Source organism: Globicephala melas, chromosome 20 (genome assembly GCF_963455315.2).
Source record: "Globicephala melas chromosome 20, mGloMel1.2, whole genome shotgun sequence".
Lineage (NCBI taxonomy): Eukaryota > Metazoa > Chordata > Mammalia > Artiodactyla > Delphinidae > Globicephala > Globicephala melas.
In genome coordinates this window covers 40,269,313-40,296,323 of record NC_083333.1, presented here as the reverse complement: position 1 = coordinate 40,296,323, position 27,011 = coordinate 40,269,313, and the positions used below count along the sequence as shown (strand labels likewise).

General features: G+C 47.0%; 1 protein-coding gene and 1 long non-coding RNA gene across 6 annotated transcripts in view; one reads left to right on the top strand and one right to left on the bottom strand.

Moving 5' to 3' along the window:
* The first annotated feature begins 28 nt into the window (after positions 1-28).
* On the top strand, positions 29-1,118 carry LOC132594278 (uncharacterized). The gene is made up of 2 exons (XR_009560461.1): positions 29-207; positions 341-1,118. It is a non-coding gene; the product is annotated as an uncharacterized lncRNA (long non-coding RNA).
* Positions 1,119-2,440: 1,322 nt separating this feature from the next.
* Positions 2,441-27,011, bottom strand: part of STAT3 (signal transducer and activator of transcription 3) — a 64,410-nt gene continuing 39,839 nt past the window's right edge. For 2 of the 5 annotated variants that reach the window (XM_030839919.3, XM_060290042.1), the window contains 20 exons: positions 22,409-22,504; positions 22,172-22,253; positions 21,894-21,988; positions 21,569-21,720; positions 19,074-19,232; positions 18,822-18,914; positions 17,881-17,940; positions 14,463-14,492; positions 14,267-14,360; positions 14,114-14,161; positions 11,858-11,941; positions 11,018-11,116; positions 10,762-10,897; positions 9,995-10,047; positions 9,658-9,752; positions 9,396-9,535; positions 8,697-8,909; positions 5,613-5,655; positions 5,218-5,330; positions 2,441-4,446 (listed from right to left, as the gene is read on the bottom strand). In XM_030839919.3, the coding sequence (XP_030695779.1) occupies positions 4,391-4,446; positions 5,218-5,330; positions 5,613-5,655; positions 8,697-8,909; positions 9,396-9,535; positions 9,658-9,752; positions 9,995-10,047; positions 10,762-10,897; positions 11,018-11,116; positions 11,858-11,941; positions 14,114-14,161; positions 14,267-14,360; positions 14,463-14,492; positions 17,881-17,940; positions 18,822-18,914; positions 19,074-19,232; positions 21,569-21,720; positions 21,894-21,988; positions 22,172-22,253; positions 22,409-22,504 (1,941 nt within the window). In that variant the 3' untranslated portion in view covers positions 2,441-4,390. The remainder of the gene's footprint in view (positions 4,447-5,217; positions 5,331-5,612; positions 5,656-8,696; positions 8,910-9,395; positions 9,536-9,657; positions 9,753-9,994; positions 10,048-10,761; positions 10,898-11,017; positions 11,117-11,857; positions 11,942-14,113; positions 14,162-14,266; positions 14,361-14,462; positions 14,493-17,880; positions 17,941-18,821; positions 18,915-19,073; positions 19,233-21,568; positions 21,721-21,893; positions 21,989-22,171; positions 22,254-22,408; positions 22,505-27,011) is intronic. The other 3 variants (XM_030839921.3, XM_030839920.2, XM_030839922.3) reach the window with 3 other exon arrangements.

Sequence of the window (27,011 nt, the reverse complement as noted above, 5' to 3'; positions counted from 1 at the left end):
TGCCTCGCCTTTGCAGTCCTAGGTATGTGGCTGCCTTTTTCCTCAGATGGAGGCATTCCAAGAGCCCACTGGGTCTGTCTGTTGTGGAAGAGACTGAGCTGCTTCTGTAGTTGCAGGTACGCCGGGCAGGCAAACCTATTCCTGCCAGAGCCTTTGTCTGCTCAGTAGCTATTTGAATGGAATGATTCAAGAAGGGAAAGGAGACAGGTAACGTCTCTAAGCTCAAGTTTTACTCCTGGGTTAGATGCTTTGCCTCCCAAGTGTGTGTGCATATATATATACGTGCATCTGCTCTCGTACAGAGCAACATACATGTTGGTCTCTTGGTTCTTCCCCTCAGGATGGAGGTTGGAAGAATCAAGAGACCAGTTCTGAGTGATATTTTATACTTTATCTAATGACTATGGACTCCAGGCTTTTTGTGAACTGAGAGCTAATCTAGGCCATCCGCGGTCATGTCCCTAACACGGCAGAAACGGGTCTTTTGCATCGGGCCTATCAGAGCTGCTGTGAGGATGGAGTTTCTTGGCCTCTTGGTCCCCAGCCAGGGGGCTCCAGCTTCAAGTGTATAATGCTGCTGCCCACATTCCTGCTCTTTCCATCCCATATCCCCTTCCCTCCATCTGGCCCCAGCCTTCTTTCCTCACCTCTCTATCTGCAACCTTGCTTACTTATGGAAGAGGTGGGGGTGGGGAGTGGGGGAGGGACTGGTCGAGGATGTGGTGAACAGGAGGCCCAGGACTTGCAGTGTTGGTCCCCTAACCCCTCCTGGAAAAACCCTGCAGCAAGAGGCAGCACCAGGGGCTTGCAGCTCACCTGTGGAGTTTGGAGGGCGGGGTAAAAGCTGATCGAGGCCCACTCTGCTGGGAGGTGGAACCTGGAATAGGCCTCAGCACAGTTGCATAACCGGCTGTGGTCTGCGAAGGCCTCGCTCCCAACCTCACACGCTCCTCCCTCTGAAGCTGCCACACGCAGCCAGGGCAGCTGACGGTGGAAGGAGTCCCAGAAGGAGTCCCAGGTTGAAACGTGTCTCAAGGAAGGTGGGGACGGGAAGCATTTGTACAAAGGCTACACATCTGTGTAAACAGTGTTTTTGAATAAAATATTTTTTTCATAAATTTGCTGGAATGGCTCCTGGGCCGTGGGGACCGCTGGAGTCGTTTTGTTCCTCTCCTCCCGCGCAGCTGGTGCTGTACGGTGTAGCTTGAAGTTGCCAGTCGGCCCCCATTTCTGTGGTTTTAAGGGTGCCATCCCCACCCCACTACTTTCGGTGCCTCTCAGACTAGAGAACTTGAGGTCTTGGGAAAAGATGGGGCAGGAATTACCGGGGGCAGGGGAGAACTTTGGTCCCTGCCTCTCCTTATCAGCTGCTGCTATAAGCAGTCTCCAAGGTGGCAGCTGGGCGCCAGCGCCCAGACCATTCTCAACCCCTCTGGATGGAAGATGGGGGGAAAGCTGCAGGAGCCTCACAACGGTCCTTCCTCCCCTGGCCTCTTCCCAGAGGCCAGCAGGTGGCACCATCCCCCTGTTGCTGCGTTTTCAAACGGTCGGCCTGAGCCTGGGAGGGAGGCTGGGGCGAGAGGACAGTCTCCCCATTTGGCCCCATTGGCATCGGGGATCCAGGGGCTGTCGCCGAGGGCCGGGGCGGGGGCGGGGAACAAGAGCCTATGACAAGGTTTCTTCAGGGCTCAAAGCGAGGGAAGAAGGGCTCGCAGCCCGCCGGGACCGGCGCAGGGGCCCGGCGCGGGGCTGGCGGGGGTGGGCGGGAGAGGAGGCAGCCGCCGAGCCGGGAGCGCGCTAATCTGGAGCTGCATCTCTGCAGGGGGAGGCGGCGCGTATCTCCCGCACCGGCTCGTCTCCATGGTGTTCGGCGCGGGGGGCGGGGGAGGGGAGCCAGGCGAGCGCGCGCCGCGGTCTGAATTATCACCACCCACGGCCCGGGCCCGCAGCCGCGGCCCGTTAAGTGTTGACCCACGGAGCGAACTGAAGAGAAAGTGATAATGGAGCCAACTGCGGAAGGGGAGGCCTGGGGTGGTGGGAGTGTCTGCGCCCCAACCCCCCTTAGGTAGCTTATCTGACCCCAGACAGGACACCGCGGCTTGCAAAGGCCCCGGGAGGGAGGGCGGAGGGAAGCAGGAAGAGGGAGCAGGAAGGCCTCCACTCAAGCTGCCTCCGAGCGGGAGGGGTCGGACCCCTGGCTCCTCCAGGTACCCCTGAGCTGGAGGCTGGCGGCTAATGTTAAGATGGGAGGCGCTCGGTGCCCCAGAGGCGGGCCTGTGTCTACTCGGGCATGAGAGGCTAAGGCCACCAGCCCGGGGCCGCGGTCAACCACCTGCTCTCAAGACCCAGGCTCAGCCTGTAAGACCCCTTCGGAGCTGAAGCAGGGGAAGAGGGACCACCCCGAGCCTCCAGCCAGACAGAGCTGCCGTGCCAGCAGACGGTCGCTATATAACTTTTATTTCTGGAAGGTAAAGTAGATACAGCAATATACAAAAAAAAAAAAAGAAAAAACCCACAATAATATAAATTTTTACACTATTAAGTAAGTATACATTGAAATTTGAATGCAGTGGTCAGGACAGCATCTCACAAACCACCGTGTGGGTAGCTTAGGCGTCCACGGGAACCCCTCGGCTGGGCAGGGGGCAGGCAGGCAGGTCCTGCAGGACTGCGTTTTTTAAAGGAGGGACCAAAACAAGTCTCAGCTCCTCTCAGGGCTTTTGCTATAATCAGGGTTAAAACCAGAAACACATGCGACCTAAAAGCCACAGGGTTTTAGTTTCTGCTCCAGCGAAGCCGGGATCCTCACCTGAGGTCCCTCGAGTTAAGCTAATTATGATCTAGAGAGTGTTGCTAAAGGGAGATTGCTCCGTACCACCTATCAAACCCCTGCTTGTCTTGGAGAGAAGGTCTCGTCCTCTTCCTTCAAAAACTGGTAAATTTGGGTGTAACGCATAGCATTCCCTAGAAACTCTGGTCGACTGAGACAAGGTAGTTATGGACCACCCAATCTGGCCGTGCCTCTGGGTCTGAGGAGGCCCCATATCAGAGACCACTTCTCATGCTGCTAAGTGTTCTGAGATGCACAGAAAATGCGAGTCGTTCTGCCTCACCGAGGGGGGCCCCCATGGGGAGGAGAGGTCACCAGCGCTGGGGGAAGGCTGGGGTGTACGCTCCCTCATGTGAGGGACAGACCTCGAGCTTATCACTAAGCCTCTGCCCCTGGCTTAACCAAGTGAAGAAGTGATTACAGGTGCCGCAGGAAATCACCAAGAAGCTGGGATAAGAACCATAATCCCTGAGCTCAACTAGACCCTTGACTGGGGCCCCGCAGTCTGACTCATGTTCGACCTGTAGCTCTCTCCCTCTTATTCCAGGAGGTCCTGAGACCAGGATGCCTAAAGCAAACAGGACAAGGGACCTTTAGACATGGGAAGGAGCCATGCCACAAGAGGGGCTCAGGTAAACTGGGGGAGAGGAAGAATCATCCCATCCCTTAGAAGGCACCCACAGAAACCACACAGGCTCGGAAACAGGGGCGAAGTCCGGGGAGGAAAGGCGAGCAGGCTGAAAGTGCCCCTCTGCCCAGCCTCACCTACTAACAGGCCAGTAGGTGAAAGGGGAAAATAAAAATTTTGTTTATCAAAAAAAGTCTAAAATGTTTAGGGTCTCCTTCAACCTTCCTATATGAAAACCAAAGGCCAAGCCACATCTTCAGATGTCTGTTAAGGGCTGGATCTGAAGCTCATGTCAGGGTTTATATAAATTATCAGCCTGAAGAAAGCTGAATGCCTAAAGCACCAAGGAGGAAATTAACTGAGTTTTCTTAAATACAGAAAAGGCTATGCTGATACAGTGTTTTTTTGCCCTTTAAAAAACATTTTTTTTTTTAAGTTTAAAAAGAAACCTAGGGGCTTTGAAAGTCGTATCTTCTATTTGAACGTTAGCAAGGTTAAAAGTGCAATGCCAGGAGGATGTAGCTAGAGACAACTGTGGCATTAGCTTACAGAAATAGGCAGAGGGATGCCGCTGGCACCAGAGGCACTTGTCTGACAATGACAACAACAAGCTGCTGAGAAAGGCGGGCAGGGGGGCAAAAAAGACATTTCCTCTTTCTCCCTCTTGCCACCCCTTCCACACCCCCCGATCACAGCCTCAGAGAGCGCATTCTTATTTGCATTTAGATAAAAGCATATCACCCACATTCACTCATTTCTCTATTTTAAAAAGCGCCCAGATTGCTCAAAGATAACCGAACTGAGAGACGACAAAAAAATCTGGAACCACTGAGTTGGGAGCTGAGCTGATCTGGGCTTGGGCTGTTTAAGGGCTGGTGGAACATGGGTCGGTGCCTCTGTCACCTCTCTCTGCAGCTTCCGTCCTCGGCTTCTCACATGGGGGAGGTAGCGCACTCCGAGGTCAGCTCCATGTCAAACGTGAGGGATTCTGGGGGGACACACAGGGAGAGCCAGTTCAGTCGCCTGAGCCCCACAGCTGGCGGGGCCCGCACCCCTAGCCTTTCGGGGCACAGAGGCTCAGGCTGCCACCGCCATCTAGTCTCCTGCCCCTGCCCCTTGGTCATCAAGATGGGGTCAGAGAAGCCAGATTCTCTCCCCTCCCTTCTGGAAGGGCTCAGCCTTCTTCCTACCTTAACTCATTCCCAACTCCCCAGGTTTAAAGAAGCTCTAAGGCTGCCCTGTTGAACGCAGCAGGCTGGAGCCACTTGGGATGTGACTAGTCCCAACGAGGTAGGCTGTGGTTATAAAACGCGGGGCAGGTTTCAAAGACTTAGTGGTTCATTTTTTTCTTTTTTTTTTTTTTAGCTGCACCACACGTGCATCTTGCGGGGATCTTAGTTCCCTGACCAGGGATTGACCCCACGCCCCATGCAGGGCAAGCGTGGAGCCCTAACCACTGGACCGCCAGGGAAATCCCACACTCATTTGTCTCTAACGTGCAGAAATGCCACTATTTTGGATTTACTGGGCTAAAGAAAATACATTTGTAAAATTAACCTCACCTGTTCCTTTTCACTTTTTTAACATGGCTGCTAGAAAATTTACTCTGGCATGGGGGTGCGCGTGTCTATAGGACAGCGCTGTTCGAGAACTCCTTCTACCAATCCAGGTGCCCCTCGCTTGGCTGTACCCATGGGAGCATCACACCAAGGGGACTGAATTCCTTCACAGGGACAGAGTCCGGCAACCACATACTCACCAAATTGCCCTCCTGCTGAGGGTTCAGCACCTTCACCATTATTTCCAAACTGCATCAATGAATCTAAAGTGCGGGGGGACATCGGCAGGTCAATGGTATTGCTGCAGGTCGTTCTGTAGGAAATGGGGAGCAGCAGGAGGGGAGAGGGCCGGGTTGACAAGACACAATGGAGAAAAAAAAAAAGAACAAAACACACACACACAGGCCATCAAACTCTGGTCTCCAACAGAAAAATAAAAGCTCAAGCTTTTTAAACACACAAGGTCACTTTGAGGACTGAACATAGCTCGGAGGGTTCCAACCCTTCACAAGAGAACTCTCACCCGGTGTCCTGTTCCCAGGGATAACTGAGTACATTAGAAATGGAGGCAAAATTGGGAAGGGAAGCCACTTACGGTGTCACACAGATGAACTTAGTCTTCAGGTATGGGGCAGCACCTGGGTAGAAGAAAACTCGGGCTTACTGATTGTGATTCCACTCTTGGGTACCAGGCAGCAGGAAGCCGGCTGCCTCCCCAGGGCTGACTTGAAACTCACTCCATCCTTGACCAGAGATTGTCTGGAACTTCCGTCTCCCCTCAGGGCTGCCCTCCCTCACTGTATACTCTGATGTTCCAGTGCTTGCAGCTGGAAGCTCGGTTCTTTCTCTCAAACCTTCCTGAGACTTTTCAGCCGACCCTGGTCCCACCCAAGCTCAGATGAGCTCCAGCCTTGTGTTCATTCTTCCCCTCGATCATGTAAAGAGTTTAACTGCCTGGATGTGGACTGAGGATTGTATTCTAGCCTGGTTGTATCTCTTAGATTGAGTCCCCCGCATGCAGGACTGAGCCCACGCAGTCTGGGCACCACGTCCTGCTCAGATACCGAAGTCACCGAGTCTTTAAGAGAGCGTGGAAACGGCTAATATGCAGTTCCAAAGCTGAGGGTGACACCTTCTGTTCCCATCAGCACTTATCTGGCCTCTATTACATTTTTCGGTGAGGGTATTAGTAACCCCCCAGTTGAATAACTACATCACACAGAAGAGCCTCTTGGTGGGGAGGACGGCTCTGGACTGGGTGACAGGAGGCCTTACGTCTTCAACAGCTAAGAGATCCGGCCAAGGGCTTTTCTCTCTCGAGTATAAAATAAGAGGGAGGCAGAAGAGGGAGGGGCCCATCTTGGTCATTTATGATTCTTGTTCTACAGTTAGAAATGTGAAGACTGAAACAAATGAATTTTAAGTGCTAAATGCTTACAGCAAGAGGTCAAAGAGCCCTGGAGACACTGGCATGGAATCTGGGGGATTCAGGTGAACAAACCACTTAGGAGGCATGGAGCGGGGCAGGGTGGGGTGGGCTGAGAGAAGCACAGCTATAAAGCTTGGGGCTTACGGTGAAACTGAGGGATCAGAAAGTACAATGACAACCTGAGAAAGGGCATTGCCGAGGGGCCCGTAGACTCCCATATGAGTTTATTTTCGGCCAAGAAATAGGTTAACTCAGTACCGAATCCAAAGAAGCTATCAAAGCAGGGTTCTGGTGTCTTATGAATCCATTTTGGCCCAGGCCTGAGGGGAGCTGACACCCCAGACAGAAGAGGGTTTAATTCCCTAACTGATCAACGTTGCTGAGAAAAACACCTTCGGCCTGAGATGCCACAGTAGAAGCAAAGGAGAACTAAAACTAAAAGCTGATTTATGGCTCCGTACAAGGTTGTAAATGTACTTATCTAATTTGTAAGATAAGGAATTTGTCATTTCTACAGAGGAATGTCTCCCTCAAGCCATGAGGAAATACCGCGTGAGCTTCTGAGTAAGAAGGAGGGAAGAGTCCTGGGAAGATAATCTAGGAGACAGATTTATCTCCTAGAGACAATAAAACCCTCAGGATGAGGGACCTCCCTGGTAGCTCAGTGGTTAAGAATCCGCCTGCCAATGAAGGGGACACGGGTTTGAGCCCTAGTCTGGGAAGATCCCACATGCCGTGGAGCAACTAACGAGCGCTCTAAAAATGGGCTCATACTTTACAAAAAAAACAACCTTCAGGATGGGAACGGAGAGGAAATGGTCAGCTGCTCTAGCTGCTCAACTCTGGAGGACCCCACATGCAGCCCGCCGGCACCCCACACCTGCTGACCCATTTGCCATGCGCACACCCAGCCCCAGGAGGCAGACAAGCACTCAAGTAATTAGTTCCCTTCCTGTGACTGCCAGTCTTGCCCCTGAGGAAACACTGAGGTCTCCAGGCAGGAAAGGGCCTTGCCTCCCAGTCACACAGGAGGCTTGAGGGAGGGCGCAGCCTCAGACTTGAAACTTGGACCTTGAAAGCAAAATTAGTCAAGGGCCCAGCACTTGGACCTAAATGCCTTCTGCAGAAGGAACAGGGTAGTGTGATGGGGGCTGATAAACAGATCTCCCAACCGAAGCACAACGTGGGAGGAGAGATAAGGGGCAGACAGGAAGTGAGAGTTACGCTGGCCTAGAGTGTGGCCAAGACTCAACCCCAGAACAAAGGAAAGTCAATTGCCAATTAGCCCCAACTCCCTCTTCTAAGTCTCGTTCTTCTCACCCCAAGAGATCCCTCACAGGGAACTCCTGTGAAAAAGTGGGAAGGAAGCTGGTGGGTTTGTGTTTGTGTGTGGGAGAGCTCTGTACAAAAACAGTTTTTTCCAAAGCAACTGGGGCAGGGAAGCCAACCTCAAAGGATCCCTTTAAACCACTACTGGCTCTGTGATTAAGAAAACTTAAATAAAAACAAAGAACAGCAAATTATAGTGTTCTCATCAGGATCTGGACAGAGAACCCAGTGTCCGAGCCCCAGACGCCCATGGGAACAGACTAGGGGGCTCTGCCCTCCACGCTGGTGGTGGTGCTAGAGAGCGAGGGTTTAGTGTGGAAAATGTATGTGTAACTTACATAAGCACATGGGCTCTTGCACATTAAAAAACATCTTATTTTCAAGCGCTGCACATTCAAAGGACCAATTCCACGCCCCTCCCACCAGTTGCTGTCTTCCCCTTCAATCACCACTCTTGTGCTCTTAAACCATGTTCCAGCGCTGCTAACACTCATTTCCTCCAGAAAGCCTTTCTTCATCCCTCTTGGCGCTGCTCACATTGTTCCGTGATGGGGGAAAGGAAACACGCTAGTCTGAAGTCTGAATCGCAAACCTTCCAGCATCTGCTTTGTAAGAAGTGCTGTGCCGGCTGGGCATCCTGTTTCTAGAGAATTCTGCCCTCGCTTTCTCTCCACGGTGTTTCAGGTATGGCTGGGTGTGTGCACGCTGCTTCCCCCTTGAGACTGGTGCTTCTCGGAGGGCAGAGCCTGGTGACTGATTCCTCTCCTCTCTCTAACCCCATCAGCCACCCCCAAAGGCACTCACTACAAAGTTCTTTCCCAGAAAGAGGTTCTTCAGGCATTTACCTTATCTGTCCTCCCAGGATCCTACAATTTCCCACTTTTCCCCAGAACTAAATGGCTGTTGTGGAAAATCAACAACTACCTGGGTCAGCTTCGGGATGCTCCTGGCTCTCTGGCCGACAGTACTTTCCGAACGCCTCCTCCTTTGGAATGTCAGGGTAGAGATAGACCAGTGGGGACACGAGGATATTGGTGGCATCCATGATCTTGTAGCCCATGATGATCTCAGCAAACGACATGTTGTTCAGCTGCTGCTTGGTGTATGGTTCCACCGACTGGATCTGGGTCTTACCTGTCAGGGGAAATGGGAAGGGAAGACTCAGGTGATCTCAGAGAAAACTACCTGACTTATTTTCCCTCAAGGGGGAAAGGCTTATGCCAACCCAGCGCTCGATACCCTGAATATCCTGCCCAGTCGCCTGGCGCTGGGGAAATGTTCCGCTGGCTTCGGGAGAGGCTATCCAGCTGGGCCACAGGTAATACACTTGGATAACTATTTGCATAAGATATAGTAACAGGGTAGGAAAGAAAGGAGATGAAGAATGAAATTTTAATAGGCAAATATTAGTCCCTGGAGCCAGCAAAACAAAACTGGCAAACCAGTCCTCCAGCTGGTAGAACTTAGAGAAAAGAAGTCACCCTGATGTGCCTTACAAGCCTGGGCGGGGGGTGCGAGGCCATCTCTGCCCACGAGGGGGCAGCCTGTGTCTGAAACCAGCAGAGGCCACGGCGGCAGCGGCGCTCGCCACCAGGTGGGGTGGGGAAGAGCCAAGCATACCACTGATGTCCTTCTCCACCCAAGTGAAGGTGACTCCTCCTTCTTTGCTGCTTTCACTGAATCTCAGCAGGAAGGTGCCTGGGGGCTTGGTGCTCAAGATGGCCCGCTCCCTCTCCTTACTGATAAAGCCCATTATGTACCTGGAGGCAAAGAGGAGAAACAGCAAGATTTGGGCTGAGGGCTGCCCTGCTATTGGCCTGCTGGGAGAGCAGGGGACTTGTCACACCTGCGCACCCTGCCAGACACAAGAGTTCCAACCTACCCTTCATTCCAAAGGGCCAGGATGTACTTTTTCACAAGGTCAATGATATTGTCCAGCCAGACCCAGAAGGAGAAGCCCTTGCCGGCCATGTTTTCCTGGAGAAAAGAATAATGGGAAAGCCAAGTCCACCACCGTCCCAGGCTTTTCCTTCCTAGGCGTGAGGTGCCACCAGAATCCTCAGGCCCATCTAGCCTCAGGCAGACGCTACTGGCCGCTGGACCGAGAGCCTAGGGCCTTCGGGCCCAGCGTCCTCCACGACCTCCCAGCAGGTAAGCACCCCTCCCCCTCCCCTCCCCCTCCCGTGAGGCAGCCACACGGAGTTCACACGGTTGCTTACTTTGCAAAATTTAGCCCACGTGATCTGACACCCTGAATAGTTCACACCAGGTCCTGAAGGAAAAAAAATAATAAAGTACTATAATTTTCAGTTTTGAATCAAGATCTTATTTCTTCAAACAGAACACGTGCACAACTGCCCCACGGCAGGCCCTGAAACCGTTGGTTTTCATGTATTTGAATGTTGCCACTGTTGTGTGCATATGGTGCACCCGTCCGCCCCACACCCGACCCCATCATTTGACACCCCCCCCCACCCCAGTTGTTGTTTAGCCCAGCTGCCCTTACTAGCCTCGTGTGGTGGTCCGGGGACCAGCAGCACACACTAAGAAGCTGACAGCTTGAGTTACAGGGTCACATTTGGTGGCAGCACAGGACAAAGCATAGGTAGCACGCAAAACATTCTACTAAGGCTTTTTTTCCAGGGAGAAAATTAAAAACAAGCCTACGGTTTCTTGAAGAAACAGACAGGGATACCAAGCCTCTAGCTCTAACACACACTTAAAATATCTTCCGATGGTTGGATAAAGTAGTACCCTGGAAGGGTGAGGGAGACAGCCACCAAGAGGAAAGAAATCTGCCTCCCGCCTCATAAAAACACCCCCCAGGATGCACACCTCCTCTGTAGCCTGACTCCCTGACCTGCGGAAGCACATGTGTTCTGGCCCCGGCACAGCACCTTGCTCAGTAAACTCTTCTGAATGAACAGCCCCATGGGCCAGATTCCTTTTCCGAGGAGGGTGAGGGGAGAAGAGGTAAAGCGCTGACCTAAGAGTTTCTCCGCCAGCGTTGTCAACTGCTCGATGCTCAGCCCGCGCTTGGTGGTGGAGGAGAACTGCCAGCTCAGCACCTCGGCCACTTGATCCCACGTCCCAATTGGGGGCTTGGTGAAAAAGTTCACGTTCTATTGGAAATGACACGTTTACCCCTTTAGCTGAGAGGGCGGTGCCTGATGAGCTGCGCTAGGTACTGTGACAGCCCCGAGGCACCGAGAAGTCTCAGGAAAAATGGGGGCCCGACTCACCTTGGGGTTGTTGGTCAGCATGTTATACCACAGGATGGATGCCCAGGCGTTGGGCATCTGACAGATGTTGGAGATCACCACAACTGGCAAGGAGTGGGTCTGTGGAGGGAGCGGGGAATGAGCTGGGGAGGCAGAAGGCCCTCGTGGCTTCCAAAACCTCTTCACGTATATCCCGCAGGGTTTGGAATAAAGGACAGGCCGTGGTGGAGCACACCCGCTTCCAGCCCTCAGGGAGGAGCGGGGCTGAGTCAGCTCAACACCCAGAGCAGAAAGAATGCCGAACTCGGCGGCTGTCTGAACATCACCAGGAACTTGTAAAGCTAACTTGCTCACGGTGGACTCACAGTCCACGGATTCCCCATTTAAAACACCTGTAAGGCATCCTCCACGAATCGAAGCTGTACCTGCCCATTAAACAGAGAGGTCCCAGGGATCAAAGACTAGGGTTCCTGCTTTTTCCGGTGTATCTTTAATTTAAAGATCAAGAAAGTTGGGGAAAGAGCATGTAAATGCCATGATTGTCTGTATACTAAAGACATTGGTTGTTGAAAGACTGTTTTGCCCAAACTTTATAAAGTCAGCTATGATCAATGTCTAAATATGAGTTTTTATATCAAGTTTGCTGAAAGCTGAGTAGACATGTATCTTCTAAGCACTCAGGCAAGATTTTACTCTCAGGTGGGATACGAACGATTTTGGGGAGGAAGAGAAGCAAAAGTAAACACAGTGCTTAGCAAAGAGTCACCATTCCACCTTCTGGAGTAAAAACCTCAACTAGAAGAAGTCTTGTCCTGAATTACCACTGCGTGCGGCCCTACCCAGTTCTGTCACAGAACTCACCTCTAGGTCAATCTTGAGGCCTTGGTGATACACCTCAGTCTCAAAGGTGATCAGGTGCAGCTCTTCAGTCACAATCAGGGAGGCCTACAAGAAGAAGAAGGACGCTATTCCTCAGAGAGGATGGTATTCAGTCCTGACGCCACCACTACACCATCCAGAAGGGCAATCCCCCAGGTGGCCACAGACACAACTGGAGCACGTGGTCTCTTCAACACTATCACCCTCCAGTGCTATGGTCCCCAACCTGACCTCCTACTAGCTTTATTGTGATACTAAGGAGATCCAATAGGTTATGTATAAAATGGGTAAGGCACAAAGAATGACAAAACAGTGAACACCTGTGTACCCACCACCCAGTTTAAGGGAAAGACCATCACTACTGAGGTTCTCTGGGCACCCTTCCCAACCCCATCCATCCCTGTCCCTCCTCCCTCAGAATTAATGGCTATTTTGTCTTTTGAGTTCATCATTTCCTAGCTCTTCTTTATGGTTTTACCACATTTATACCTCTAAACAATGTATGTGTGGTTTAGTTTGTTTAGTTCCATCTTATACATATGGAATCACACCCTGTGTATTCTTTTGTGACTTGCTTTTCACATCCATGTAGCTGCGTGCACCTGCAATTTCTCCATTTTCACAGCTGTATAGTATTCCATCACCTGACCATACTGCAGATCACTTATCCACTCTAGTGCTGATGGCATTTGGTTTGTATTTAGGGCTTACAATCAGGCTGCTCTGACATTTTGTACATATCTCCTGCTACCTATGTGCAAAGATTCCTCTATTGTTAAATCCTGGGAGTAGCACTGTTGGTTTACAGGGTATGTTCATTTTTATAATGCCCAATTGTTTTCCAAAGTGACTGTAACAATTTATACTCCCACCAGCAATATAGCGACATTATTTTGAATGAGAATTGCCAATGAATTATTAGAAATTCCAATTCATATTTAAAATGCTTTTTCTAATTACAAAAGTAATACACGTTCAGTTTAAACGCAAATATTACAGAGATAGTACAGAGTAGCCTTGGATAAGAACAGCAGCACTGTTTGGTAGATATTCCTCTAGAATTTTGTACTGCAGACGTGAATAGACAAAATACAGTGTAAGTTTTTTTAAACAAATATACTAATATACTACTCAAATTATTTTACATCTTTTTTTCCTAAATAAATATGCCACATACATTTTCCTGTATCGTTGCATACCTCACTTTTTAACTGCTGTCAAGTATTATAAATTCAATTTTTTTTTTTTTTTTTTTTTTTTCCAAAAGGCCTGCTACGTTCTAGAGAAGAGGGTAAGAATAGCTCAGGGGACAAATATCAGAAAAAGAATAGGGTGTCACAGTTTTATTTTAAAAATATTTAAAACTGGGCTTCCCTGGTGGCGCAGTGGTTGAGAGTCCGCCTGCCAATGCAGGGGACGCGGGTTCGTGCCCCGGTCCGGGAAGATCCCACGTGCCGCGGAGCGGCTGGGCCTGTGAGCCATGGCCGCTGAGCCTGCGCGTCCGGAGCCTGTGCTCCGCGACGGGAGAGGCTGCAGCGGTGAGAGGCCCGCGTACCGCGCAAAAAAAAAAAAAAAAAAATTTAAAACTAGTTTTTGGTCACATTTACCTTTTTTTTTTTTAAGTTTATTTTTTTTCTTTTTTGGCCATGCCACGTGACTTATGGGATCTTAGTTCCCCAACCAGGGATCAAACCCAGGCCCATGGCAGTGAAAGCCCTGATTCTTAACCACTGGACCACCAGGGAAGTCCCTTAAGTTTATTCCTAACACTAAGAGTCCAATAATCTGAATAAATGGGAGGCAGAGAAGAAATAAGGGGATTCGTATTGCCTTGTTCTTTTTCTTTTGGTAAAGTGTTTAATTCGGATTTGTTGAAACCTTCCATCCCACCTCAGTGACCAAAACAGGTCACCAAAAGCTGGGCCAAGCCATGTCAGCGCACAGAAGTTGGAAGGGGAATTTGGAAAGCCCCAGGCAAGGTGGAAGGCTTCTTTTCCACTACACGGGTGTGGGCAAGGGACTTTCCACTCCTTAATGATGAGCTAACTCCCCGGACAATCAAGGAAATGCTCCGAGCCAGAGTACTCCAAGGCATGAGTGACTTCTGACGTGTCATGTTGGCCTGTGGTGACTGCAGCTGGTCAGGTGTCTCTACTTCTGGGCAGTAAGAAGGCTCTTTTTCTCTCCTGCTCAAAGAAAACCCTCCCATAGTTGGCTTTCATCCCCAACAAAACTTACGTCGCAGTTGGCTCGGCCCCCGTTACCACATCTCTGCTCTCTCAGGGTCTGTAAGAAAAGCAAAGAGCATCCCCTGTCACCTGAGGCTCTCCCCTAACCACTCCCCCTGCCAGAGGCCCTGGGAGAAGGTGAGTCCAGGCTTCTCCCGTGTACCAAGTGTTTGAACTCTGCGGAGAGGCTGCCGTTGTTAGACTCTTCCATGTTCATCACTTTCGTGTTTGTGCCCAGGATGTTAAATTTCCGGGATCTGAATCACAGGAGAAAAAAACCAACCACATAGGTGAGCGAGTGGTCAGAGGACAAAGTGAGATTAAACGGGAACACAAGGAAGCCTCCAGGCTGAACTTACCCTCTGAGAGCTGCAACATCCCCGGAGTCTCTGTTAAGAACACAAACCAGTGGTAACAAAAAAGGCCCTGAGTTTCTTCAAAAGACTACTTTGAACACCTATAATTTATTCTGATGGAAAAACTGCTGTTCTCCTGGGGATTTCTGTAAATGACTCAATTACATTTTCTATGTGAAATTAACAACCCTATACATGCTGAAGTAGTAGACACAGCTGGTTGCCTACCCAAACTCTACTCCCCTCTTCCTAACAGAACCTTGATTCTGTCAAGTATCTTTCCCATCCCCACCTCCAGGGGATCCTGATCATTAAGCTCACCAGAATAGAGCATGCCCACAGTGCAGCAGTCCAGGGGTGAGGACAGGACCTTTACTGTCTCAATCAGATTGGGAAGGATTCTCTCTCAGGCTGTACTTACATTCCATAGCTTCAGCTGAACATGAGCAAGGAGGCATGTGGCCTTATCTACCACAAGCAGCCACGCAGCAACCCAGAAGGGAACCCTAGAATGCCAGTGACACTTATGGTGGCAGAGAAGAGAGATGGAAGATTCTGGGTCCTTGATGACATCAACTGAGTCACTGATCTCACCGTCAGAAACCTGTTCTAACTTTGCAGTTCTAGTTAAACTGGGTTGCAAATTTCCTTATTATTTAAGCCACACTGGGTTTTCTGCAGAGGTTTACTGTTACCTGTAACTCAGAGCAACCCATTGATGTAGCTGGAAATATTCTTCCCAGTGTGTTCCCTGTGTTTTTGAATATTTCGTTTTTTATATAGTCACCATTTCTCAGTGTTTTCTTTTCTTTTTAAAATTATTTTAGTTCTGTTTAAAAAGTCCTTCTCCATTGCTATATACTCACTTATACTTTTAGAAAAACAGCTACTATTTATTAAACAGCACAGTCTGTGGGAGTTTACAGATTAAAATGGATCAACTTTTAAACCATTCAAAAGGTACCTTTCCATATACCACATTTTATTTTATTTATTTTATTTATTTTTATTTATTTATTTTGGCCATGCAGCTGTGGGAGCTTACTTCCCCGACCAGAGATTGAACCCAGGCCCTCGGCAGTGAAAGCTCAGAGTCTTAACCACTGGACTGCCAGGGAATTCCCCATATATCACATTTGAGAACTTAAAGTTCTCGTTATCAGAAAATTTTCCCTCATGTCTAGCCTATATTTACTTTTTTTTCCACATTCTTTTTTTTTGTATACCTTTGATATAATTGACAAATAATAAACTGCATATATAAAATGCACAATTTGATGAGGTTTGATATATGTATACTATACACACCTGGGACATCAGCCCAATCAAGATAATGCATCCCCAAGTTTCCCCACGCCCTTATGTGACCCATTCCCCAATCCCACACTCCACCCACCCCTGTCCCCAGGCAACCAATGATCTGCTCTCAGTCATGATAGATTCATTCGCACTTCTAGAATTTTATATAAATGACAACATGAAGTATGTACTGTGTTTTTCTTGGTCTGGCTTCTCTCATTCAGTGTATTAATTTGGAGATTTATCCTTGTGTTGTGGGTATCAATAGTTCATTCCTTTTTGTTGGTGAATAATATTCCGTTGCATGGATATACCACCAACTGTTTATTCACCTGTTGATGGACACTCGTCTATTAATGAAGATTCCTGTACAACCCTTTGTGTGGACACATGCTTTCATTTCTCTTGGGTAAATACCTAGGAGTGGAATGGTTAGGTCATAGGGTAGGTGCATGTTTAACTTTTTAGGAAAGTGCCAAGTTGTTTTCCGAAAGTGGTTGCCATTTTTACCACCATTATATTATACATTTGCTGTGCTTTTAAGATATATCTAGAATTTATTCTGATGGACAGTGAAAAGTTTAACTTCTTACTCAAATCCCCCCAATACCAAGTTTCCCTAAGACGACTTACTGAATAATCCATGCTTCCCTCGCTAATTTAAGATATCAATTAAAACGTATATTAATTCCTTATATAAACCTGAAGTCTATTTTTGGACTTTAGATTTTGCTTCAATGATCAGTTTATTCCTGCCCTGGTAACACACTCATTTAACAACTGAAACTTTGTGATACATTTTAATATTGGGCAAGGCAGCTTCCCATACCACCCCCCATAATTTTTATTTGTTAAAAAATTTCTTTTGGAAAGTGAATAGCAAAAGAATCACCATTCTGGTGGTTGTCAGGCACTGGAGGGAGAGGGAAATGGGGATTTGTTCTTCAATGGATATAGAGTTTCAGTTTTATAAGATGAAAAAGTTCTGGAGATCTGTTGCACAACAATGTCCATATACTCAACACTGCTGAACTGTACCCTTACAAATGGTTGATATCAACTATACATCCATAAAAAAATAAAAAGAAAAAAAAGAAAACAGAAAAAATATGAGGTAAATTTGAACAGTAACTGGCTATTTGATGATATTAAAGAAGTATTTGGGGCAAGATTTTAAATTGCTAAGATGGTAAATTTTATGTTTATCACAATTAAAAATAAACAAATCCTATTTAAAAACTATCTCTGCTTATTTTTTTCATCTAAGATATAACTTGAAAAGCAAGTCAAGAGTTTTTAAAAATCCTATTCACGTTTTGGTTGGTTCTATGTTAACTGGGAAGAATCAACATCTTTATAATAAAATTAAAAGTCTTCAATCCAGAAGTATGACTTATCACCTCATTTTTAAAAAGTCACTTCCTCACTAAACTTTCACAGTGATCTTCAAGTAGGTCTTAAATATTTCTGTTAAGTTTATCACCATATATTTTTTATTTTTGTTGCTTATTGTGAGATCATTTTTCTATTATAATTTCTAACTGGTTGATGCTAATTTATGGTTAAAGTAATCAATTTTTGCTTATTTATTTATTTATTAAACTTACCACCTTCCTCAAGTCCCTAATTTCATTAGTAACTATTTTCCAATTCATTTTCATGAAATTTCCAGATAAACAATTATATCACCTACATTTTCTCTTTTTTAATCTTTTCAGAGGGTAAGTGCATTTTAATTTTTTAAAGGTACTGTCAAATTCTGAAAAGGATTCCATTATGTGGTAAAGTGTGAAACAGCAACAAAAATCAATTTTCCCATATATTCTCAGTTTTATATAATATGCATACATTACATTTATAAGTAAAAAAATGAATAAAGAAAAAGAGGAACTCGAGGTCACAACAGCAATCGCAACTCAAATCTGTACCGCCAGCTTCGTGGTTTTGTTCAGGCACATAAATGACAATGCACAGCAAGGCTTTTGAAAACTTTTTAAAGAAACGAAGATCTCTGAACGAAGATAAAGCCTCTAAGTTCACATGCTGTCTGTAAAAGTTCCCATTTCTCTGTCCCTCATTTGAAAAAAAAGAAAAAAAAAGGGGTAAGATAAGGAGTACTTACTTGTCAATGCACACTTTAATTTTAAGCTGATAATTTAGCTCAGGAAATTTGACCAGCAATCTATCTCAAAAAAAAAAAAGAAAGAAAGAAAGAAAAAAAAGTTTCAGAGCAAAGAATAAACATCCAATTAAAAAAAAAAAGTCACTAGCCTCCCCCAGCAACTTCTAATTGAAGTAATATAAAATTCGTTAACTCTTCAATTCTAAAGAGGTAAGTCATAATCCCAAATTCCTCTTCCCACGAGTGCTGGGTTTGACCTTAAGTCAAGCATCAGGCTAAAAGGGACTGAAAGAAAGCCTAAGAACTAAGAACTTAGATAAAGTTGTGAGAGATTCACCAAAGGATAATGAAAGCCATTTCATGAAAAATATTACAGGAATACATGCTCTGCAGGTGGTATTCTTTCTATTAAATCTGAAACCTAACACCATACTACCTTTCTGAGGAGGGAAATTTCACTGCAGAAGGGCAAACCCCAGCTTACCTGTTCTTACTTGAATGTGAAAGTAACGCTCCACCTGCAGGCCCCTCACCCATCTGCCCTGTGGCCTCTTAGCTTCTATTATCACTAAGCTTTAGTCTTTCCCTTAAAATCCTCAGGGGAAAGTAGGCTCAAAGAACAAAAGATAACTGGCATTATTCTGCCCCTTTTGCAGGAGAGATGGAGATTCTATATGGCTTAAGACTTTAGGCCTGGAATCTTAGGAATACAATGGGCCTGAGTCATAGGAATATGCCCAGGTAACCTCAAAAAGATTACCATTCTTTAGCTTTTGACAGGAGAATCAAAGAGCAAGCTGATAGCATGCCAACAAGTTCCATACCCATCACAGTACTGCCTGCGACGCGGATACAGAACAACCCTAGCCACCAGCTCTGTTCTGGCCCTGAGAGTGACCCTTGATACAGTATCTGCCAGAAGTGGAGGTTCCGTGGCCCACCTGACTTTAGTTGTAAACTGGACACCGGTCTTGATGACTAATGGCCGGTCGGGATGCATAGGCATGCAGGGCTGCCGCTCTACCACGAAGGCACTGGAAGGGAAAGAGAAGGGCAGTGGTTCACACACAACTCAGTGGGCCAGTCCCTGTCCTGTTCCTCAGAAGTCAGCCAATCTCTTGTTCAATGACATTTTGGGGAGGGGGGGTGGAGGGCGGGGGTGATGGGGGAAAGGGACAGGGACTCTAAGTTACCTTTTCATTAAGTTTCTAAACAGCTCTACGATTCTCTCCTCCAGCATTGGCCGGTGCTGTACAATGGGATCCCCTTTGTAGCTAACTTTCTGCTGCAACTCCTCCAGTTTCTTAATTTGTTGGCGGGTCTGAAGTTGAGATTCTGCCAATGAGGTTATCCTGCCAATAAAATAAGGAAGACACCAGTTACCTAAGTGGGTGTACACAGGTGAGTTGGAGAAGGGGGAAGGGAATACAACAGGTATAAACACCTCTGCGCAGTCCCCTGACATAAGAAAGGGGCATTTTTTTCATCGTGGGAAGATATGCATAGCGTAAAATTGACCGTTTCTAAATGTACAGTTCAGCAGCATTAGATTAGAAAAGGGAAACTTATTTTTGCCTTTTTTGGGTTTTTTTGTACATGCTGTGTGGCTTGCAGGATCTTAGTTCCCTGACCAGGGACTGAACCTGGTCCCTGGCACTGAAAGTGCTGAGTTCTAACCACTGGACCGCCAGGGAATTCCCTAGTTTGCCTTTTTAATTTTTTCTTTTTTTTTTTTTTGTGGTACGCGGGCCTCTCACTGTTGTGGCCTCTCCCGTTGCGGAGCACAGGCTCCAGACGCGCAGGCTCAGCGGCCATGGCTCACGGGCCCAGCCGCTCCGCGGCACATGGGATCTTCCCGGACCGGGGCACGAACCCGTGTCCCCTGCATTGGCAGGCAGACTCTCAACCACTGTGCCACCACGGAAGCCCCCTATTTTGCCTTTTTAAAACAGTGCCTTCCTAAAATTTTACATTTCAAAGAGGAAGGCAGGCATAGAGGAAGAAGTGTCAAAACTTATGCCACTGGGAGGCATTGATCGGGTTACCACTGGAAAGTGACAAACATTAGAACCCAGATATGGAGAACATGAAATAAGGAATTTGGTGCTCACTCTCCTCAGCCTAACTTGTCTTTGTACCCAAATGTGAGGACTGGGGAAGCGCAGGACATCAGACAGCCCAAGAAGATGGGTTTGAGCCAGCTCTGTCCCTCACTATCTGTGCGAACTTGGCCAGGTCCCTTCACTCTCGTGGGCCTTGGTGTCCCCTTGCCTGAGAGATGGGGGGTTGAACTGCATGATCCCCAGGAGCCCTTTCAACCTCACCTACCATGGATCAAAGGATGTGATATTATGTTTCAAAATATTGATAACATGCATATAGATAAAGTAGACAGGGAGACAAAGGCTGATGAAGTCTGTCCCCAGGAATGGAGAATATTAGTGCCTCTCTTTGATGGCCCCCGACTAGTTTAGTAAAGACCCCAAAGAGAGAAGGTGGAAGGCAAGGGGCGGGGGAGGACGGCACCAGGACTTCTGAGCTCACTGACTCCCTTCTGGCATCTACATTCTCCATTCCCAGAACTTAAGCTTTTTGGTTCCCTGATCAGGAAGCATTTAAAACTGCTCTCAGTAAATCAGCAAAGCTCAGGGTTAGTGAGGATATGAACAAACAGGCATCTCATGTAGAGCTGTCCTAAATTTCCAGTTTCATGCTCTGTGTATCTGGGTTCCCTTTCATGTCAAGTTTCTCCCAGTTTAAGCTGGTGCAGCGTATTCATCTCTGGGCCTTGCACATCAAGGGTGCTCCATCAAGATTTTCCGAATGAATGAAAGTAAAAGAGCGGATTATAGAGGAGCATATAAAGAACGATCCTACTAATGTGAAATGTACAGATTTCTATCTTTATATATACAACAGATATCTAGAGTGACAGTCACCAAAATTTTAACTCTAAGTACCTCTGCATGATTTGATCTTTAAAGTCTTTTCTTCTCTTTATTAATATCCTGTATTTGAACTTTTTCCCCTTATAGAAAGCATGTCATTTGAGAGTATTAAAGTAACTAAAATTTAAAATTTAGTCCACGTGTTAAATACAGTTAAACCAAAAGCTTTATTTCAATTAGTCAAATATATTTAAAATATAGCAATATAGGGACTTCCCTGGTGGCTCAGTGGCTAAGAATCCGCCTACCAATGCAGGGTACATGGGTTCGAGTCCTGGTCCGCGAAGATCCCACATGCTGTGGAGCAACTAAGCCCGTGCACCACAACTACTGAGCCTGTGCTCTAAAGCCTGTGAGCCACAACTACTGGAGCCCGCGCATCAGAGCCTGGGCTCCGCAACAAGAGAAGCCACCTCAATGAGAAGCCCAAGCACCGCAACGAAGAGCAGCCCGCGCTCGCTGCAACCAGAGAAAGCCCGCGTGCAGCAACGAAGACCCAATGCAGCCAAAAAGAACCCAAATAAATAATTTATTAAAAAAATAAAATATAGCAATATAAGTACATTTTCATTAAAAAAAATTGTCCAAGTAAAGTAAAAGCTTTAACCCTTAGACTAAGTTTGAGTATGTTAAAGTCCCCACCCCTGAAATGTAGTAGCGACTCTTTAGGCCTGCAGTTCTGACCATAATTTAGCACAGCTTTCTAAAAAGAAAGGAAAAACTTCTCTTTCCTGTTTTACCAGTTTTCTAGCCGATCTAGGCAGATGTTGGGAGGGCCTCCAATGCAAGCAATCTGCTGCCGCCTCTTCCAGTCCGCCAGCTCTTCATCCGTGAGAGTTTTCTGTACGTACTCCATAGCTGACAAAAGCCCTGCCAACTCACTCACGATGCTCTGGTTGGAAACCAAAAACAAAGTCAGAAAACATTTCCTCAGACCGTCTCTCACCACAGTCTTTAGTCAATTCCAGAGAAGGAACTCATTAGAAAACAAGCAAGTTCTTCCCTGAGATGCCCAAGTCCTGCACGTGAGTGAGACAGGGAGGTGGAGGTGTCCACTGCTCTTACTCGCCGCATCTGGTCCAGCGCAGTAAGCATCTGTTCGAGCTGCTGCATCTTCTGCCTGGTCACTGACTGGTTGTTTCCATTCAGGTCTTGCATATCTGAGAAGGAAGGAGAAACTCCTTGAGCTGACGGAATACTCCTATCCTCAGTAACTAGGCTCCCTTAAGCGCCAGCAGCCCCTGAGCACCCACTCCCCTGAGTCTGAACAAGCAAGTCCCGAGACTCAAGCAGCACGAACTCACTTTCTACGGGAGATTTTAACGTCTCTAATAGTCACTTGCCTCCTTGACTCTTGAGGGTTTTGTAGTTGAAATCAAAGTCATCCTGGAGATTCTCTACCACTTTCATTTTCTGTTCTAGATCCTGTTTAAAACAAACCAAAACAGAAGTAAAAAGGATTTCCCTGGGGAGAGGGAAAAGGAAGTTTCTGAATAGGATTAAAAACCTCACAGAAGATACAGGCAGGACCCACACGCAACTTCCCCAAGGAAAGTCTTCCTGCCCTAGACCTGCTTCACCTGGACACGCTTCCGGACATCCTGCAGGTGTTGCTCCAGCATCTGCTGCTTCTCCGTCACCACGGCGGCTGTGGGATGGTTGGCCTGGCCCCCTTGCTGCCAAAAAAGGGAGCCGATGTACATGTGAATGCTGGAGATACGGGGAGAAAAACAGCTCTGTCTAGTCCCCATTCACCCCCACTACCCTTCCTGCTTGGCCTGAGCTGCTGCTGCCATTGTGAGGGGAAAGGTGGTTATACGGCAGCCGGTGCTCTCCAGGTGCTGTCGGTTTGGTGCCAAGAAAGCGCTCACTTTTACCTGTATCCTTGGCTTTTTACCTCTAGGTCATACTATAATCCCACTCTACGTATTGCACTAGGAGACTACATGTTGAGCTAAGACACAGCCCCTACCTTCAGAAAACTCATTCTAGGTACGTATATATATTAAAAAATTCACAACAATTTACGACAGCAGATGCTAGATGCCTATTTTAATGCATCGGGCGGGACCTACCGTATAGCACGGGGAACTCTACTCAGTATTCTCTAATAACCTATATGGGAAAGATTCTGCAAAAGAATGGATATATGTATGTGTATAACTGAATCACTTTGCTGTACACCTGACACTAACACAACATTGTAAATCAACTATATCCCAATATAAAATAAAAATTAAATTTAAAAATAATAATAAATAAATGCATTGGGCAGGGGGACTTCCCTGGTGGTCCAGTGGTTAAGAATCCATGCTTCCACTGCAGGGGGCAGGGGTTCGATCCCTGGTCGAGGAACTAAAATTCCGCACGCCAGGAGGTGCGGCCAAAAAAAAAAAAAAAGCATGGGGGTGTCCAATACATTTCTGTGGGATAATAAAAAAACCGTTCTGTCCCAGGGTGAAATTCCCTATCAAGAGATACTATCTCAGGGGAGAAGGGAAGGCTGGTGCCTTGAAAAGGTCGAATTGCACATGAAACTTACAAATAAGTTTTGTCAAAGTAATAGGAAGTCTTCGGACAAAAAAGACCATGTAAAAGCTGCAAGTGACCAAGACAGTGTGCTACTGGCATAGGATGGAGATATCAGCCAATGGAACTGAATTGAGAGTCCAAGAAAGACATTATATACCCAGTTTCCCAAACTAGAAATTCTGGGTTGTCTTTGATTTCACACTGAGCCACCAAACCTTCCTGGTTCTATACTCCATCATCTCTCCAACTGATCTCTAGCCCCACGGGCTCAGTTCAAGCCCCGACTGCTGACCCCTTTGCGTCTGATCTCGCTCACTTCCAATCTGCTCTCTACACTGCTGCCAGAAGTCTCCAAAATAGATCTAAACATGCCAGCTTTAGAGGGAACCATACTCTCCTTTTCCAGTGGACCCTGTCCAAGCCCACAGGATACAGACTTCCCTTAGAAGTTCTGGGAAGGCGACCTCCACCCTTACTCTCTTCACAGGGGGAGCGACTCATCGGATTAGTGAGGTTGGGAGAAAGACTCTAGCACATGGAGATCTTTGAAGGGCCCAGCACTTAAGCTGGTGCCTCTCTCCTCCCACTCTTGCCTTCCTGGGGCACTCCTGGGGCAGAAGCAAGGGCTCGGTTTCTAGAAGCAGTTCTAGAGGCCTATGTCTCTGTTCAGTGGGCATTAGTGAGTGGCCTTTGAAGTTCCATAAGGATGACTGGGGCAGTGCTGCCCCTGCAAACTCAGTCTGTCACCCCAAGACCTGACCCAGGGGACAGGTATCTAAACAACAAGGACCTACTGTATAGCACAGGGAACACTGCTCAATGTTATGTAACAACCTAAATGGGAAAAGAATTTGAAAAAGAATAGATACATGTACATGTATAACTGAATCACTTTGCTGTACACCTGAAACATTATAAATCAACTATACTACAATCTAAGTAGATAGATAGATAAAGCCCCCATGGTTACCCATCCAAGTCACGTATTTGGTCTTGTTTACCAACAATACAGCTGATATTTTAATCTGTATTCAACTCCCATGTCTATTTCTAAATTGGTACTGCACTTACAGGGAGAAAATAGACGTGATCAGTCATTACCCACAGAAACCTGCTTCTGATACGTTAGTAAAATCTATTGGTTCCCCACTGCTTCCAGGTATAAACGTCTCAGCCCAGCACAGACAGATGTTTCACACAATCCAACAACTGAAACCTTCCCTCCCCGTGCTTGAGTCACTGCAAACTACCCACCCTTCCCCACACATAACGTGTTTCCACACTGACTCCGGGCCCCCTGTCCACTCAGCCTAGCACAGCTGAACTCACTCACCTTCAAACCCGGTGCAAATGTTTGCTCCCCTGTGAAACCTTATTCAACTTCCCGAAGCAAAAGTACTCACATCCTCCTCTACGTCTTTCTCCCTTGAAGTGTTTGTGCACCTATCACCCAATTAGACTGAGAGCCCTGGGAGACAAGGGATCACACTCACCTGTCTTCCTGTCTCTTCGGGCTTTACCCACGAAAGGCAGGTGGGAATATGCGAGAATGATGTAAACAGACAAAACAACAGTGAGGCCTGGGTTGAGGTAGCTCTGTATTACGGGCTGCAAACTTTTTGTCTAAGGGCCAGGTGGAAAGTATTTTTTGGCTTTGTCGGCCATACAGTCTGTATGACTGTATAACTACCCAGCCCTGCCACTGCAGCATGAAAGCAGCCAGAGACAGTGCATACGTGAATGTGTGCGACTGTGTTCCAAAAACACTTCATTTACAAAAACACGCAGCAGGCGGGATTTGGGCCCTGGGTGTTGATTGCCAGCCCCTGATCAATACGATTGGGACCATTCTTGGGACACTTACTGCTTTTCTAACTCTCATGGCAAAGTTGATGCCTCTATCCAAATGGGCTTAAATTGATTATTTTTATCTTATGGAACAGGATGCAAACATAAAGGTTCTCCACAACAGCAAACTCTAGTGATACACAGACAAGTGCCATTTGGCTAACCTCCCTGATGCCCGAGTCTTGAACAGTGAGTATTATCAGTTTACCGCCTCATCCACATCCGAGCCTATCAGCTTTCTGCTTAAAATTCTTTAGTTGGTCCCCATTTCCTACAGATGTGGTGAGGATGAGGATGAGGAGGATGAGGATGAGGATGAGGATGATGATGATGATGATGATGATGACAGCAGCAACAGAAAACAGTTAACATTTATTTCGTATTTATGTGTCAGGTACTGTTCTATGCATCTTACACACAGGAATTAATTTAATTCTATGAAGTCGGTGCCATTATCATTCCCAGTGGAGGAACACAGAGAGTCAACAGTTTGCCTGAGGTTACACAGCAAGAGGCAGATCTATGGCATTCAAACCCAGGAGGTCTGGGCCCAAGGCCCTTGTGGCAAACCGCTCTTCCAAGGCCAAATTGCCAGGCATGAGTAACTAAGAAGATTGTCATGATGTGGCCCTTGACCACCTTATCTTCCTTTACCGAGTCAGATGCTGAACTTTCTACACTTCTCCCAAGAATACATGCAGTCCTGTTTCTGTCTGAACACGATCTTCTTTCTCCCTACACTGTGGTCTCCTTACCATCTGCCTGATGCCCATACAATAAGCATGGAGTCTCGGCTCAAACAGTACCTCTCCTTTCTGTATGATGCCATTCCTGACTCTCTCAATTAGACTTAGATGTGCTTTCTTCTTTGTTCCTGCTACATTTTTGTCTTTAAAAAGAAAAAACTGGGGACTTCCCTGGTGGTGCAGGGGTTGGGAATCCGCCTGCCAATGCAGGGGACGCGGGTTCGAGCCCTGGTCCGGGAAGATGCCACATGCCGCGGAGCAACTAAGCCCGTGCCAATGAAGACCCAACGCAGTCAAAAATAAATTTAAATAAATATAAATAAATAAAAGAAAAAATTGTACACCCATGTTCATAGCAGCATTCTTCACAATAGCCAAAAGGTGGAAGCCGCCCAAGTGTCCATCAACAGATGAATGAATAAACAAAATGTGACAGAGCCACACAATGAATAGTATTCAGCCTTTGAAAGGAAGGGAATTCTGACACCTGCTACAACATGGATAAACCTTAAGGACTTTATGCTAAGTGAAATAGGCCAGTCACAAAAAGACACACACTGTATGATTCCATTTATATGAGGTACATAGAGTAGTCAAATTCATAGAGACAGGAAGTTAGAATGGTGGTGCCAGGGTCCAGGGGGAATGGGGAGCTACAGTCTAATAGATATAGAATTTTAGTTTTGCAAGATGAAAAAAGTTCTGGAGATTGGTTCACAACAATGTGATGAACTTAACACTACTGAATGGTACACTTAAAAATGGTTAAGATGCAGGAATTCCCTGGCGCACCAGTGGTTAGGATTCCACGCCTCCACTGCAGGGGGCATGGGTTTGCTCCCTGGTCGGGGAACTAAGATCCCAACCATAAGCTGCACAGCACAGCTAAAAGAAAAAAAGAAGGGATGGTAAATTTCATGTTATGTGTATTCTACCACATTTTTATTAAAAGAAGGGGGAAAAAAAAGAAAAAAAATTCCCTGATTATACGATATTAAAGAAAACACCTCAGGGAAATTAAATAAGTCTCCTGTAACCAACAACATTAATGCTTCGG